At 44.7% G+C, this 15,604-nt stretch overlaps 1 protein-coding gene across 1 annotated transcript; it reads right to left on the bottom strand.

Moving 5' to 3' along the window:
* Nucleotides 1-2,113: 2,113 nt before the first annotated feature.
* cxcl12b (chemokine (C-X-C motif) ligand 12b (stromal cell-derived factor 1)) lies at nt 2,114-14,840 on the bottom strand. The gene is made up of 4 exons (XM_024406952.2): nt 14,667-14,840; nt 10,306-10,423; nt 4,033-4,116; nt 2,114-2,288 (listed from the first exon to the last, which is right to left on the bottom strand). Exons 1-4 carry the CDS (start codon nt 14,731-14,733, stop codon nt 2,258-2,260), a joined length of 300 nt encoding a protein of 99 aa, XP_024262720.1. The 5' UTR covers nt 14,734-14,840; the 3' UTR covers nt 2,114-2,257.
* Between the last annotated feature and the right edge of the window lie 764 nt (nt 14,841-15,604).

The following is a 15,604-nucleotide window of genomic DNA, read 5'->3' as shown; positions in this document are numbered from 1 at the left end:
GTATAAAAATTTGATTGGATAATACAGTAGTACTGCGTTTGGGATACAGTACTCTCTGGTTATGCCTTCATCTAATACTGCTGAAATGTACTTACAAATACTGTGTTACATCACATTATCTTAGAATATATAAAATATACAAAAATAAAAATCATTACAGTAAAAATACCCATTTAAAAGACTTAAAGTCTTAAAGTGGCTCAACGATCAAAGTAGAATAACTTTATTTCGCCCCCAGCTCAGCAACATTCAGTTTCAATGTGATAGTCAATACTGTAGTATAGTAAAAGGTATTTCATGTGGCCGTATACTGGCTTTAAAATCCTGCCTCAGGATATGTGGTGGTTTATAACTATGGAGTAGGCCTAAAGTGAGCTCCTATGCAACTGATGAGTGAAATCCAATAATCCGACAATGTGATCCTGTATAGAAATGTATGTAATGAATCTTACTATACTTAATATAATACAGCAATTATTTTACGCCAGTATTTGTTAGTAAATACCCAGAATATTGAGGTAAATTAATTTCACATCGCTTGTGTTGTTGAAAAATGACTTGGTGTCTCATTCAATGCCTTACAGCCTAGACTACAGCAACGGACAACATTACATTCACACAAACTGTATAAAAAGCTGCATTGATATGGGGTTTTATCCCTGTTTTGCATTACAATCTTATCCTACAAGGCCATCGTTCTTACAACCCTTGGCTTTTGCTGAGTTGCTTAAGTTACTTCTAATTGTGTGGGCTTTCCTGTTCGGCACAGGACTGAACTGTAATACAGAATTGTCTGCCTCCAATAAAGGCTGTCGGCTTGTATTACAGCAGATAACTTCCCCTTTATTACAGCAGATAACTTCCCCTTTATTACAGCAGATAACTTCCCCTTTATTACAGCAGGGGTTTTCAAACCTCTCCTCGGGGTCCCCCAGTCGTTCCATGTATTTGATCTATTCCACAGCTAGCACACTTGATTCAACTTGTCAACTAACCAGCCTTGAATAGGTGAATCAGGTGAGTTAGTTCTGGGCTACAACTAAATTGTGAAACGCCTGGTGGTCCCCGAGGACAGGTTAGAAACCACCGGCCTGTACGCATAGTCTGATTCGGATCCTCACTGGTCTGTTCTGGTGAATGGAAACTCCATGTGATTCAGTGCACAGCCTCGCTTCCTGAAAAGATATGTATCAGTTCAAACTAATGTCTTCTGATCCCCAGAGTTGAAACACCTGAATCAATGCATGTCCTTTGTTATCGTTTGAGGATCTCCATTGTCTTGGCTAGACTGGAATGCTTGTTAAGGCTTGACGTAGAAGTTGCCCCTAACCACAGATCTAAGATTTCCTTCCCTACCATCCTAGACTTGACCTTCAGGGATCCAACTACATCTGACCTTGGATCAGTTAAGGGTGACTATCTATTTCCCCTGTTATGAATGTTTGACCAGCCCTGATTGGTCGCCTCTTACAGAGTGGGCTCAACCCATTGGACGGCTCATTCCTGTTCCTATCCTATGACCCCTCAGTCAGAGCCCACCCCTGGTGATACCCACAAGCCCTTGCTGGGCACATTTGAGACGGTGAGCCGGGTGTAAAAACTTTAAATGTCCCTTTACTGCCTCTTATAAAAGTAGGAAAAATACTTTATATACAGACGTACACTTACACACTCAGTTCAGACACACTCAGTTCAGACACACACACACACACACACACACACACACACACACACACACACACACACACACACACACACACACACACACACACACACACACACACACACACACACACACACACACACACACACACACTAAGAACAACCACACCAAATAAAACACACTGCGCTCACACACTCTTTACACACGTACTCACACATTCCGATATAATTAGGTATATGCACTTGGTGCTAACAGCGTGAGGAGAGGTGTCTGCAGTGTGGGGGGCAGGGTGGCTGCGGGGTCAGCAGCAGCAGCAAGGCATCATGGTCGGTCTGGCGGTGAAGTGCTGGTTTTGCAAGCGTTCCAGAATGTTCCAGAGCGTTCCAGAGCGTTCCAGAGTGTTCCAGAATGTTCCAGAGCGTTCCAGAGCGTTCCAGAGTGTTCCAGAATGTTCCAGAGCGTTCCAGAGCGTTCCAGAGTGTTCCAGAGCAGAGACGTGTAGCTACAGAGTTACATATCTGAGTAGTGGAGGAGGAGGAGGAGAGCTGGCCTGGGACTGGGGCACTGCAGGCCGGTCAGGATGGTGTGTCTCCTTTACTGAGCACGTCTTCTGGACTTCTTCACCCTGGAGAGACAGAAAGAGAGGAATAAGACACTGTTTGAAGATGATTCATGGGTGTAACTTCATTTTTCCGTGTGGCCACTTGACATCACCTGATTAGGAACAACTCTGGGCCCTAATGTCATTTTATGGTAAATACTTAGTACGGTGCTCATAGTTATATTGATGCTATGTTCTGCATCATGCAGGGTTTTGAAACATGCATTCTTAGTAAAAGGGTTCCAAAAGGGTACTTTGGCTGTCCCCATAGGATAACATATTTGGTTCCATGTGGAACCCTCTGTGGAAAGGGTCCTACATGCCCCCTAATTTTTTTTTTTTACAAATAAATAAAAACAAATCGGTTCTACATAGAACCCAAACGGGTTCTACATGGAATCAAAAGGGTTCTAACTGGAACCAAAACTGGTTCTTCAAAGGGTTCTCCTATGGGAACAGCCAAAGAACCATTTTAGGTTCTAGATGCACCTTTTTCTCTAAGTGTGTAACGTGTCACATAGACCTCCAGTATCTACTGTAGTTGTGTAATAATATAGTTTGTTTGTCTGTCAGACTGGACTTATAAACATGATACAGTTCTACGAGAGCATATATACTCAAGCCTTCATAAAGATCATCTGGATATGCATTGTCTTAGAAAGATTTGTACACAGTTTTTTTAGCTCGCTATTTTGAGCAAATGCAATCTTTTGTAACTATGCCACATTGGGAACTAAACAGCAAGAAAATGCCTAATTTGTGGTCAAATGTTCCTCCATTTTAGATGTATATTTACTATAGGCGTTTTTAAGAGGCAGACATTTTGCATGGTTGGTGAAAACGATCACCAGAGGAATGAGGAATGCACATTTAACACACGTTTTAACTGCACAACCCATTTAGATTCATTATAATATTCTGTATAGTGTGTCTGTTATTGTTTATTGTAGTTTTTTACAGTTTACTCCTTGGGTGTAAAACGTGGTGGAATTGTTTTCCCTTAGTGGAATGAGTTTTACTATTTGTAGACAAATTAGTCCTGATCATTTTGTGAAAGTGCCTTCAATTTACACGTATTTGTTTATTTATACATAAACTGCTGTCTTTTAGCCATGAAATTAATGAAGTTAGTTCAATTGTGAAAGTAACACCTGTTTTTTGGGCCAAAAATTTTAGGTAATAAATTCTACTCCATCCCTGATTTCCCAGATAAATTCTGATTGTTTACTGAAAGACCTGGAATGCTCCGAATGCCACGCTTAAATGATCAGAGGGATTGCAAGGCGTGAGCAGAAAGCATTCTTTCCCAGTCTTTAATTCGTATCTCAGTAGCCATCTGAGTAGCTAGCACGCATAATGAGAAACAAGCACCCAGAAACACCAGTCACTTTCATCTCTTTTAATGAGACACACACATAGCAACAGTTCTAATCATACCGATAAATGAGTGATTTCAGAATGCTCTGTGGACAGGTGGCCATAAAATGAAACTTATCTGTTGTTACTGTACTTAAGCAGTCCCATTTCTCCCATTTCTCCCATTTCATTTGGATTTTTGCAGATGAAAACAGCGGCGCATTTCATTCCGTGTCTCTCACTGTTACCAGCGAACTAGCCTGGTCCCAGATCTGTTTGTGTTGTCTTGCCAACTCCTATGGTTTGGCGTGACCATAATAAGAGTTGGCAAGTAAGCACAAGCAGATGTGGGACCAGGCTACCCTGCGATCAGCTCTTACTTGTCAAAGAGGGAAGTAAGGTTTCTCCTTACTTGTTAATGGCATTCTTCAGGTACGTCTGCAGCCATTTGGTCTCGGGGTTAATGCACACCTCCCTGTTGTTCTTCAGCTTGGCACTGGGACCGGGAGAGGGATGGAGGGAGGGATGGAAGGGAGGGAGAGAGAGAGAGAGAGAGAAAGTGAATTAGGCAGAGACTCACTTCAGTGTTCTCCGAGCATCCACTTTCTCTGTTTTCTTATCTGATTCAAGGATGGAATGATCCGAAAAAAAGTCCAGTAAGCTCTCATGAACTGGCCTAGCGTCTTCTCACTCTGGTGAACATCCAGGGATAGTGTGCTGTGTAGCTGTAACCCACAGTAACACGCATGCCTGATACGTGGCGTCAACTAGGGTGAACTGTGGCCGTGTTTCGGTCAAACTGTAATGAGACTCGTGGGCCTTGGAGTAGCGAGTTGAATAGTACGAGTGGCACGTTTTTATTACACTTAAATGACATCCATAGATAAATAAATATAGATCATTTATAGGTTTCTTTTGAACTAAGAATTCTGAATGCAACTATTTCAGTTTGACCAGTCTGTCTTTATAGACTCAGATACAGTGTGTAATCTTATATATTTGTTTTATAAAAAATAAAAAACATTTCAAAAGGGTTACATTTGAGGTCCTATTTTTGAAGTCATTAATTTCAGTTTGACACAGTTTTTATAGGTTACTGAAATCTAGTCTGTATAATTCATGTATCTGAAGATTGAAGAGACATCTGATGAACTCTGTGTACTGTAATCTAAAAGTAAATGTGTTCCATCATTTCGATATCGTCTATCTGCTCATTCAGGGTTAAAATAAACAAACACATTAAGATAAATGAAGTTCACTTTCCTTTAAACCAACTACTGTACTGGACTGTACTGGACTGGACTGGACTGGACTGGACTGTACTGGACTGGACTGGACTGGACTGGACTGGACTGGACTGTACTGGACTGTACTGGACTGGACTGGACTGGACTGGACTGGACTGTGGACTGGACTGTACTGGACTGGACTGGACTGGACTGGACTGGACTGGACTGGACTGGACTGGACTGGACTGGACTGGACTGGACTGTACTGGACTGGACTGGACTGTACTGTGGACTGGACTGTACTGGACTGGACTGGACTGGACTGGACTGTGGACTGGACTGGACTGGACTGGACTGGACTGGACTGGACTGGACTGGACTGTACTGGACTGGACTGGACTGGACTGGACTGGACTGGACTGGACTGGACTGGACTGGACTGGGACTGTACTGGACTGGACTGGACTGGACTGTACTGGACTGGACTGGACTGGGACTGGACTGGACTGTACTGGACTGGACTGGACTGGACTGGACTGGACTGTACTGGACTGTACTGGACTGTACTGGACTGGACTGGACTGGACTGGACTGGACTGGACTGGACTGTACTGACTGGACTGGACTGGACTGGACTGGACTGGACTGGACTGGACTGGACTGGACTGGACTGGGACTGGACTGGACTGGACTGTGGACTGGACTGGACTGGACTGGACTGGACTGGACTGGACTGGACTGGACTGTACTGGACTGTACTGGACTGGACTGGACTGGACTGGACTGTACTGTACTGGACTGGACTGGACTGGACTGGACTGGACTGGACTGGACTGGACTGGACTGGACTGGACTGGTACTGGACTGGACTGGACTGTACTGGACTGGACTGTACTGGACTGTACTGTACTGACTGGGACTGGACTGGACTGGACTGGACTGTACTGGACTGGACTGGACTGGACTGGACTGGGACTGGACTGGACTGTACTGGACTGGACTGGACTGTACTGTACTGGACTGGACTGTGGACTGGACTGGACTGGACTGGACTGGACTGTACTGGACTGGACTGGACTGGACTGGACTGGACTGGACTGGACTGACTGTACTGGACTGGACTGGACTGTACTGGACTGGACTGGACTGGACTGGACTGGACTGTGGACTGACTGGACTGGACTGGACTGGACTGGACTGGACTGGACTGTACTGGACTGGACTGGACTGGACTGGACTGGACTGGACTGGACTGGACTGGACTGGACTGTGGACTGACTGGACTGGACTGGACTGGACTGGACTGACTGGACTGGACTGGACTGACTGGACTGGACTGGACTGGACTGGACTGGACTGTACTGGACTGGACTGGACTGGACTGTGGACTGGACTGGACTGGACTGGACTGGGGACTGGACTGGACTGGACTGTACTGACTGTGGGACTGGACTGGACTGTGGACTGGACTGGACTGGACTGGACTGGACTGGTGGACTGGACTGTGTACTGGACTGGACTGGACTGGACTGTACTGGACTGGACTGGACTGGACTGGACTGGACTGGACTGGACTGTACTGGACTGGACTGTACTGGACTGGACTGTACTGGACTGGACTGGACTGGACTGGACACACAAAACAAACATCACTCAATATGATATAAGGCTGCAAAGTCAACAGTAACATAATGTATCTGGAAAAATAAGTTATTTGACCAAAATGATATTTATCAAGCTTATTTATATGTCACTAATTTCCAGGAACATTTGCAAGACACATATGCCAGTGAACAAGCAACACATTATTAAAATCCCAAACATATATTTTTAAGAAGAACAAACATATTATGAACAAGTTGTAAGAATAACAATTATTAAAACTTGTTTTCACAGCTTATTTTAACCCACAAAACATGCTTTGCGCCAGTTGTAAGGATCAGAATGCATTAAATCACATCAAGTCCCCCCCCACCACCTGCCACAGGTGAAAAATCCCATCTCTCTCCTTCCACTTAGACAGCTGTTGCAGTGATAACAAAGCATGGTAACACTGATCTCTTTGTTAAGCCGGTGGTACCAACAATAAGGAGGTTTTGATGTCAGGCCATTTAGCCTGGGATTTACAGACTGTGGGGTGTATATGGGAGGAAGTGGTTCACCTGTAGCGGACTGTAGTGTGTTGATTAAGGGGTGACTTGAGTGTCGACTTGAGAGAGGGGCATTTGTCCCGAGATCGGACACCTCTGTGAGTGTTTCTGATCCATGAGCTTTAGGGGGAGACGGGGTAGTGTGTGTGTGTGTGTGTGTGTGTGTGTGTCAGCACTCTCTCCTCTCCTCCCCTCCTTCCCCAAACATATGGTTCTAACACCTCTGTGTCAAAAGGTCGTGTTTGAGAGTTAACAACTCAGGTAGCGCCTCACCACCTCCCCTCCCTCCCTCCTTCTCTTCCTCTTACAGCCCTGTAAATTAAACACATTCCTCTCCACCTCTGAATCTCTCCTTCATCACTCCTTTACCGCTTTTCTGATTCAATTTCACCTCCCCCAAACTCTCCATCCCTATTTAACACCAACCTCTTCAATTGACCAAATGGCCCACCTACTACTCTTACCCCAATAAGATGAAAGAACAGCTCAAGCGCATCAAACCCCTTCAAATCCCCCCCAAAACCAACATCCCAATCGTTCAGATAAATAAAAGCCGGTAACTGGATTCCCTGTTTGTTTATCTCTAGGATACCCCCTTCCTCCCTCCCTCCAACCCCCATCCTGTCCTCTTTTATATATTTAGTGCAGCTAATCCATTTTACTGTTTTGTTTTGGTGTTTCTCCTGGTTTAGGTTTATCCCTCTAGTGTGTGTGTGTGTGTGTGTGTGTGTGTGTGTGTGTGTGTGTGTGTGTGTGTGTGTGTGTGTGTGTGTGTGTGTGTGTGTGTGTGTCTGTGTGTGTGTGTGTGTGTGTGTGTGTGTGTGTGTGTGTGTGTGTGTGTGTGTGTGTGTGTCTGTGTGTGTGTGTGTGTGTGTGTGTGTGTGTGTGTGTGTGTGTGTGTGTGTGTCTGGACTATCTAGCGTCTGATTGACTCTGTTGGAATTCGGGGCTCTGGGAGTCTGGAGCTTCTAACCCAGTAGGTAGTAATTACTTCACAGCAAGCTAATGCCAACAAGCAGGAGGAGACAGGGGCGTGTAGGGAGCGGTGGAGGGGGTGAGGGGGGTGTAGTGTTACCCCTGTTGTCTTTCATCCAAGGACAATAGATATATCAGAAGAGATGCGAGCTCTCTGCCCCTCTCTCCCCTGCTGCTCAGTCATAAATAACTTCAGGATGGGCTTTGGAGGGAATAAGAGGGAAAAGTGGAAGCTTTTGGTGGCGTATGTGTGTTCCTTAATGCCTGTGTGTGCAAATGTGTGTATCTCTTGATGATTGTGGGTCCTGACCAGATTTGTATCCTTACTGACCCCTTGCCATGAGTTAACCCCCTAATGCCTCCCCACCACCCCTTCCCAACCCCCCAAACCCCTCTGGCTTTTTGGCTCTGGCCACCTGGTTTCTATAGGTTACAAATAGGCAAAGCATTTTGGCTTAATGTGTTCCAGGCCATTTGAATTACACTAAATGTGGGCGGCTGGTGAGCGAAGGGAATAAAAGAAAGAAGGATAGAGAGGGTCAGCTGCAACATAAAGGTCATCACATTGACCCCTAATGATTGATTCCTTAACAAGACTAAAATCCCCCTAGAGCTAGCTTGGAGAGAGACACTCCTCTGTCAGCTTCCTCTCTCCTCTCCTGGCCATTTATCGTGTTGTTCTAATCTAAACATCTCTTTCCATTTGGGGAGAGCCATAGTAACTGCATCTCTTTTCTCCACTCTCTCTCTCTCGCTTTCTCTTACTTTCTCTCTGGCTTTCTCTCGCTTTCTCTCTCGCTTTCTCTCGCTTTCTCTCTCTCTCTCTCTCTCTCTCTCTCCCTTTCTCTCTCTCTCTCTTTCTCTCGCTTTCTCTCTCTCTCTCTCCCTTTCTCTCGCTTTCTCTCTCTCTCTCCCTTTCTCTCGCTTTCTCTCTCTCTCTCCCTTTCTCTCGCTTTCTCTCTCTCTCTCGCACTTTCTCTCTCGCTTTCTCTCGCTTTCTCTCGCTTTCTCTCTCGCTTTCTCTCACTCTCTCTCACTCTCTCTCCACTTTCTCTCTGTCTTTCCCTCCACTGTGGTCCTCCAACTGCAATCATTAAAACCAGATAATATGGGACTGATGCTTAGCCGAATGGAATGGGACCCAAAGTTAAGCGCCATTAGAATCCACATGGGATCTTATTAACAGAGGGGTCTTACTGGGCTGAATCAGGCTATTCTGAACAGGTTTTGCCGTAGGAGATGACTATAGGAGTTGGCAAGACCACACAAACAGATCTAGAACCAAGTTAGTTTCGTTGTAGCAGCTGATAATAGGAGTTGGTAAGACAGCACAAACAGATCTAGAACCAAGTTAGTTTCGCTGTAGCAGCTGATAATAGGAGTTGGTAAGACAGCACAAACAGATCTAGAACCAAGTTAGTTTCGCTGTAGCAGCTGATAATAGGAGTTGGTAAGACAGCACAAACAGATCTGGAACCAGGCTAGTTTATCCCTACTTGACTACACGTATCAGGCCAAGGTCCTTCTGGTTTCAGCCAAGCAGGCTTGTGCTGTGTTAAAGTAAAGATGGTAGATAAACGAAGATGTCACATTTCCAGTCTGCTTAAGGGATGGCTCTCCCATAGGCACCAATGCATTAGCAGCTGGTTCTGGTCTGCTTAGTTCATTGACTATATATGAACAAGAAAAAAACGAGGGAGTGGGATGAGTCGCTTCCTCTTCCACCTCTGGTTAAACTACATTGCAGTGGTCCCGTAGAGCAACATGGACCGTGGCATTGACAGGTGTCTGTCCAGCCCTGAAACAAACACCTGATTCAACAAGTCACCGCCTTGACGATTAGTTGATGAGTTGAATCAGGTGCTTCAGTGCTGTGCCCGGGAAGCGAAGCTAACTCACACACTCAACATGCAGCTGTCTCAGACCAGGGTTGCTTACCACTGCTTTACTGGGCCTGTGTAGTTCTGGTTTATCTCCAGGAAAAGTCTGTCTAAAAATAGTGAATAGCTTCCCCTTCTGTGAGCAGCAACACTGTGTGTGCTGTGTGGGATGTCCAGTGTTGGCCACCATAGTCCTTTCTTATCTGTGAAGTGTAGTGCAGGGCTGAGGAGAACATGGGGTTGTCTCCTACAAAACGTCCCTGTTACTCCCCAGCCTTGTAATGAAAACATTGACATTTTGGGAGAAGCTATACAGCGATCTAGTTGTTCTTGTGAGGGGTGTGGAAGGTTCTTCACATGACAAGCTAAGGAACTTAGCTGTAAGTCTTCTAAAACACAACCCAAAATCAGGGTTAAAAAGCATCCCATAATGCACCAGCAGGTTACTCACATGACTTGGAAAGGGCAGTTGGGTGTGTGAAGGAACTTGAGCTCTCTGATGCTCCTCTGAGGGACGGTGTTCAGAGTGGAGCGACACCAGCACCTCTCTACCAGGCTGATGGGCTTAGCTGAAAACAACAACCACAAACATAGTAAGATACTGTACCAGGTACCAGGTACCAGGCTGATGGGCTTAGCTGAAAACAACAACCACAGACATAGTAAGATACTATACCAGGTACCAGGTACCAGGCTGATGGGCTTAGCTGAAAACAACAACCACAGACATAGTAAGATACTGTACCAGGTACCAGGTACCAGGCTGATGGGCTTAGCTGAAAACAACAAACATAGTAAGATACTGTACCAGGTACAAAGGCTGATGGGCTTAGTGAAAACAACAACCACAGACATAGTAAGATACTGTACCAGGTACCATGTACCAGGCTGATGGGCTTAGCTGAAAACAACAACCACAAACATAGTAAGATACTGTACCAGGTACCAGGCTGACTGTACCAGGTACCAGGTACCAGGCTGATGGGCTGAAAACAACAACCACAAACATAGTAAGATACTGTACCAGGTACCAGGTACCAGGCTGATGGGCTTAGCTGAAAACAACAACCACAAACATAGTAAACATAGTAAGATACTATACCAGGTACCAGGTACCAGGCTGATGGGCTTGAGCTAGTAAGATACTGTACCAGAAAACTTAGCTGAAAACAACAACCACAGACATAGTAAGATACTGTACCAGGTACCAGGTACCAGGCTGATGGGCTTAGCTGAAAACAACAACCACAGACATAGTAAGATACTGTACCAGGTACCAGGTACCAGGCTGATGGGCTTAGCTGAAAACAACAACCACAGACATAGTAAGATACTATACCAGGTACCAGGTACCGGACACTGAGAGAATGTGAGCTCCGACCATTTCTATGTCTTAAAACTAAAACAACCACAGACATAGTAAGATACTATACCAGGTACCAGGTACCGGACACTGAGAGAATGTGAGCTCCGACCATTTCTATGTCTTAAAACTAAAACAACCAAATCCCAGCTCACAACGCATGATGATAGTTAGAGCTGAACCAACAACATGAGACTCAACGCCTCCAAAATGCAACAACTCACAATCATTGCAGGCAGGAAACGAGGATGAATTTGTTCATTTCATATCAGAGTACTTAGAACAAATATGTTTAATCTACTGTCTCTAACCCCGACAATGCATGGGAAAGTATACAGTACATTTAGCTGACTTCAGTCCCAAACTAGGATGAATTTGTTCATTTCATATTAGAGCTTGTAAGAACAAACAGGATAAAGTAGAAGACAGATTTCCGCTGGGGATTAAATCCATCTTCACTGTTACTCCCATGACAGCAACAGCTCCTAGTCAGTGGTGTGTGAGATTGGTTTACGCAGTGTTACAACCAGGTCTCATAAATAGCTCACACACACTCACACACTCTCACCAAACTTTCACCGTACACACTCAACACTACTCTACTTTTACCTGTTGTTAATCATCTTCACATTCACTGGGGTAAACTCCAGTATTTCTGTTAAACCTGTGTACAAAGCTGGGGAAAAGTCCCGGACTTTCAGCTGGCCTGCGGAGCCTGGCAGAGAACTAGACTTTAGATTAAACTAGCAAAAAGAAGCATTTGAAGAAGATTACTTGACTATGTTGTTCAGGGTCAAATACCACTTTGAAAGCTCTGAGAGGAAAATGCATTTCATTTAAATAATTAAATCAAACTGTTATTAGTTATTTATACATTTCAAATAAAATACTGTTAAGACAAAACAGCACACATGTCCATGCATTTAAATACATACCTCAAATAATTAACACACATTCCCACCAAGTACAGAACTACTGTATTTAACCCGGACAATGCATGGGAAAGTACACATTTACCTGCCTTTAGTTCCAAATGCAAGGCAATTAAAAAGAGATTAGTCTGCCACACACACTCACACAAGCGTATGCACGCATGCACACACACATACACACATGCCCACACACATGCCCACACACATGCTCACACAGACACACACACACACACACACACACACACACACACACACACACACACACACACACACACACACACACACACACACACACACACACACACACACACACACAGACACACACACACACACACACACACACACACACACACACACACACACACACACACACACACACACACACACACACACACACACAGAGAGACTCTCAAACCAGCGCTCATTGTCCCATCCGCCGTCATACTGCCTTTTCACTATGAACATTCAAGACACAGCTCTCTATCCCAGAAGAGTCCTCATCGTTCTACTCCACTGGGGCTCCCAATGTTTTCCTCCTTTCTCAAAGCTCCAAGAGCACAAAGCTTAGATTATTATCAAAAGAGTCCCTTTAAGAAGTAGGCTACATTCTTAGAATGATTGCATATCACCCCTGGTTCCTACTGGTTCCTGAAACTAAGAATCTTTTTACTCAATAGCACATACTCTGGCTTTTGCCTGAAATGTTCTTAGATTCAGGGATTTCAGAGGGGAAACCCTGCTGGAAATATCACACAAGATCAACATGAAACGTGACATTCTTGATAACCTGTTTCCAACAATGATTTGTATTCGTTTTTCTTTGAAGATGGGAAGAGGTCAATTGGCTGAACATATATACATGTCTCTTCTCCAGTTGCCTTGTGGTTGTAAAACCTTCATGAAAGACTCTCTCTGTTTACTTTAAAACACTTTGATATTTACATTCTTTTCATTTCTCGAATCTTACATCTTAAACGGAGTACAAACGGCTCCCTTGTTTGACTGTGGGATTAAACCGCGATCACATGAATCCACTGCAAAATAAACAACAACAGGAGAGAGAGAAGTCCGAGAGAAGAGTTGAATTGTGTTATGCTAAGCATGTTGTTACTACCCCTAGCCAGGGAGACCCTGACTGCATATTAAAGACGACAGGATGGCCGGGGTGATGGAGGGGGTAACTTGTATATTTATCTGGTTTTTTTGTTGCTTTCTTTTAACTAGAAACTAATTAGGGGCTAAACAAGGCGGGTTGTGAAAGAAACTAACTAAATCACAAATGGAACCCTATTGCCTATTTTGTGCACTTCTTCTGACCAGAGCCCTATGGGTTTCCCTGTGGGCCCTGGTCAAATGTAGTGCGCCGTATAAGGGAATAGGGTTCTATTTGGGAAGCAGGGGTTGTAGCTAGATGCTCACTTGTGGCCGGGTGCTGTAAGCAGTATGCATAATGAGCCAGTATTAGCATGATAATAGAGCCTGATAAGGTGGAGGGTCATTGCTGTGATATTGGTTTGGGGGAGAGTTAGTCCTTTGGGACATTGACTCCCTGACACATCATCCTCTAAATCGTAAGATCTTTCTTTCTTTATTTGACAAATAGTTTTAAATGTTCATTTGTATGCCGTTAAGATGTAAGATTTGAGGAATTAAAGTGGTTGGAATATCAAAGTGTTAAAAGCAAACAGAAAAGTACAGTTTTACAACAGAAGGCAACTGAGAAGATACATAAATAATGGCCAAAGTAAATACAAACCTAGACATTTCCAGAATAATCCAAATAACCATCTATTTTCAATCCAACTATACAAACAACAACAATTCAACAAATGTAACCAGTTTGAGTATAACATCTCCATCACATCACAACAATCACTTACTTATTTTACCAAAACCAGTCAAACATCAAGGAGCCAACAGACAACCTCCACAACCACAACTCATAACCACCAGTTATTCTGCTGTGTATCCCTTCTCTCAGCAACACCAGCCAAATGTCACAACCACATCTATTCTAACAACACCTATTCAAATTCAACAAAAATATCAAGACAACCTCCACAACCACCAAAACATCCTCTTTTTCTAGAACAAATCACACCCCCAGACATTCTAGAACACATATATAAAGTCTCTCTTTGCTAAGTTACTAAAATGACTAAAATAAAGAGATAGATAAATAAAGATAGATAAAACACTAGAAAGACACACTAACAGTCTTTAAAAAAAAGGGTTCCAAAAGGGTTCTTCGACTGTCCCCATAAGATAACACGTTTTGGTTCCAGGTAGAACCCTTTTTGGTTCCAGGTAGAACTCTTTTGGGTTCCATGTAGAACCCTCTATGTAAAGGGTTCTACATGGACCTTAGAAGGGTTCTTCCTGGAAGCAAAAGGGTTCTACCTGGAACCAAAAAGGGTTCTTCAAAGGATTCTCCCTTTTATGTTTGAGATGGCACCTTTTCTTCTAAGAGTGTAGAAGACCTGCCCAGACACATGAACCATCCCCAGACCCACTCACCCGTAGAGGGAGGTACATCCATGGCCACAGCCAGTAGGGCCAACACAGCCAGTACTTTGACATCCATGGTGGGCTGTATGTAGTAGGATGGAGTTACAAGAGGCTCAGGGCTCAGCTTCTCACAGCTACTATCCAGCAGGGCTCAGTGTAGACTGACTGTCAGCTCCTCTCTACACACTGTTAAAGCACGGAGGCTGAGGGAGAGAGAGAGGGAGGAGAGAGAGAGGAGGGAGGCTCCTAATTTCTCAGGAGGAGGCAGGGGGGGGGGAGCTGCACTGGCTATATGAAAGGCAGAGACTTCCTCGATTGTAAATGTGCTGGCTGACAATCAAGAAGAAATTCTCTTTCTCTTGTAAGTTATTTCTCTCTCTATTACTTTCATTCTCTTTCTCGCAATGTCTCTCTTCACGTCTCATTTTCCTTCTCTCTCTCAGGTCTCCTCTATTTTTCTTTCTGTCTCTTTCTCACTCCCTCCCTTTCACTTTCCCTCCTTCACCTTTCTTTTCCCAAACTCCCAAACTACCCCCCCTCTCCATTTTCCCCCCTCTTTTCCCGCTCTCTGGGGCTGTCAGTCAGTCTATTTGAAGAGCCTGAGCTCCCTGCTGCTAGCCTAATATTGTTCCTATTACAGCTGAATGGCTGGAGTGTTATTGTTTACAGGAACACTGCCTGCTCCCCCACCTCTCTGGCTGGCCTGTGTCTTCCCAGTCATCTGTCTCTGGCTGGCCTGTGTCTTCCCAGTCATCTGTCTCTGGCTGGCCTGTGTCTTCCCAGTCATCTGTCTCTGGCTGGCCTGTGTCTTCCCAGTCATCTGTCTCTGGCTGGCCTGTGTCTTCCCAGTCATCTGTCTCTGGCTGGCCTGTGTCCTCCCAGTCATCTGTCTCTCTGGCTGGCCTGTGTCCTCCCAGTCATCTGTCTCTGGCTGGCCTGTGTCCTCC

This window comes from Oncorhynchus tshawytscha, linkage group LG02, assembly GCF_018296145.1.
Source record: "Oncorhynchus tshawytscha isolate Ot180627B linkage group LG02, Otsh_v2.0, whole genome shotgun sequence".
Taxonomy (NCBI): Eukaryota; Metazoa; Chordata; class Actinopteri; order Salmoniformes; family Salmonidae; genus Oncorhynchus; species Oncorhynchus tshawytscha.
The sequence above is the reverse complement of the archived record's forward strand: the minus strand, read 5'-3'. Positions and strand labels throughout refer to the sequence as shown.

Excerpts from the sequence above, each read along its gene's own strand:
- cxcl12b (XM_024406952.2), bottom strand. The coding sequence starts at position 14,733 with ATGGATGTCAAAGTACTGGCTGTGTTGGCCCTACTGGCTGTGGCCATG. Across the intron at positions 10,424-14,666 it reads GGATGTACCTCCCTCTACGG|CTAAGCCCATCAGCCTGGTA; the intron begins GTGAGTGGGTCT and ends TGTTGTTTTCAG. Across the intron at positions 4,117-10,305 it reads AACTGCCCTTTCCAAGTCAT|TGCCAAGCTGAAGAACAACA; the intron begins GTGAGTAACCTG and ends TCCCGGTCCCAG.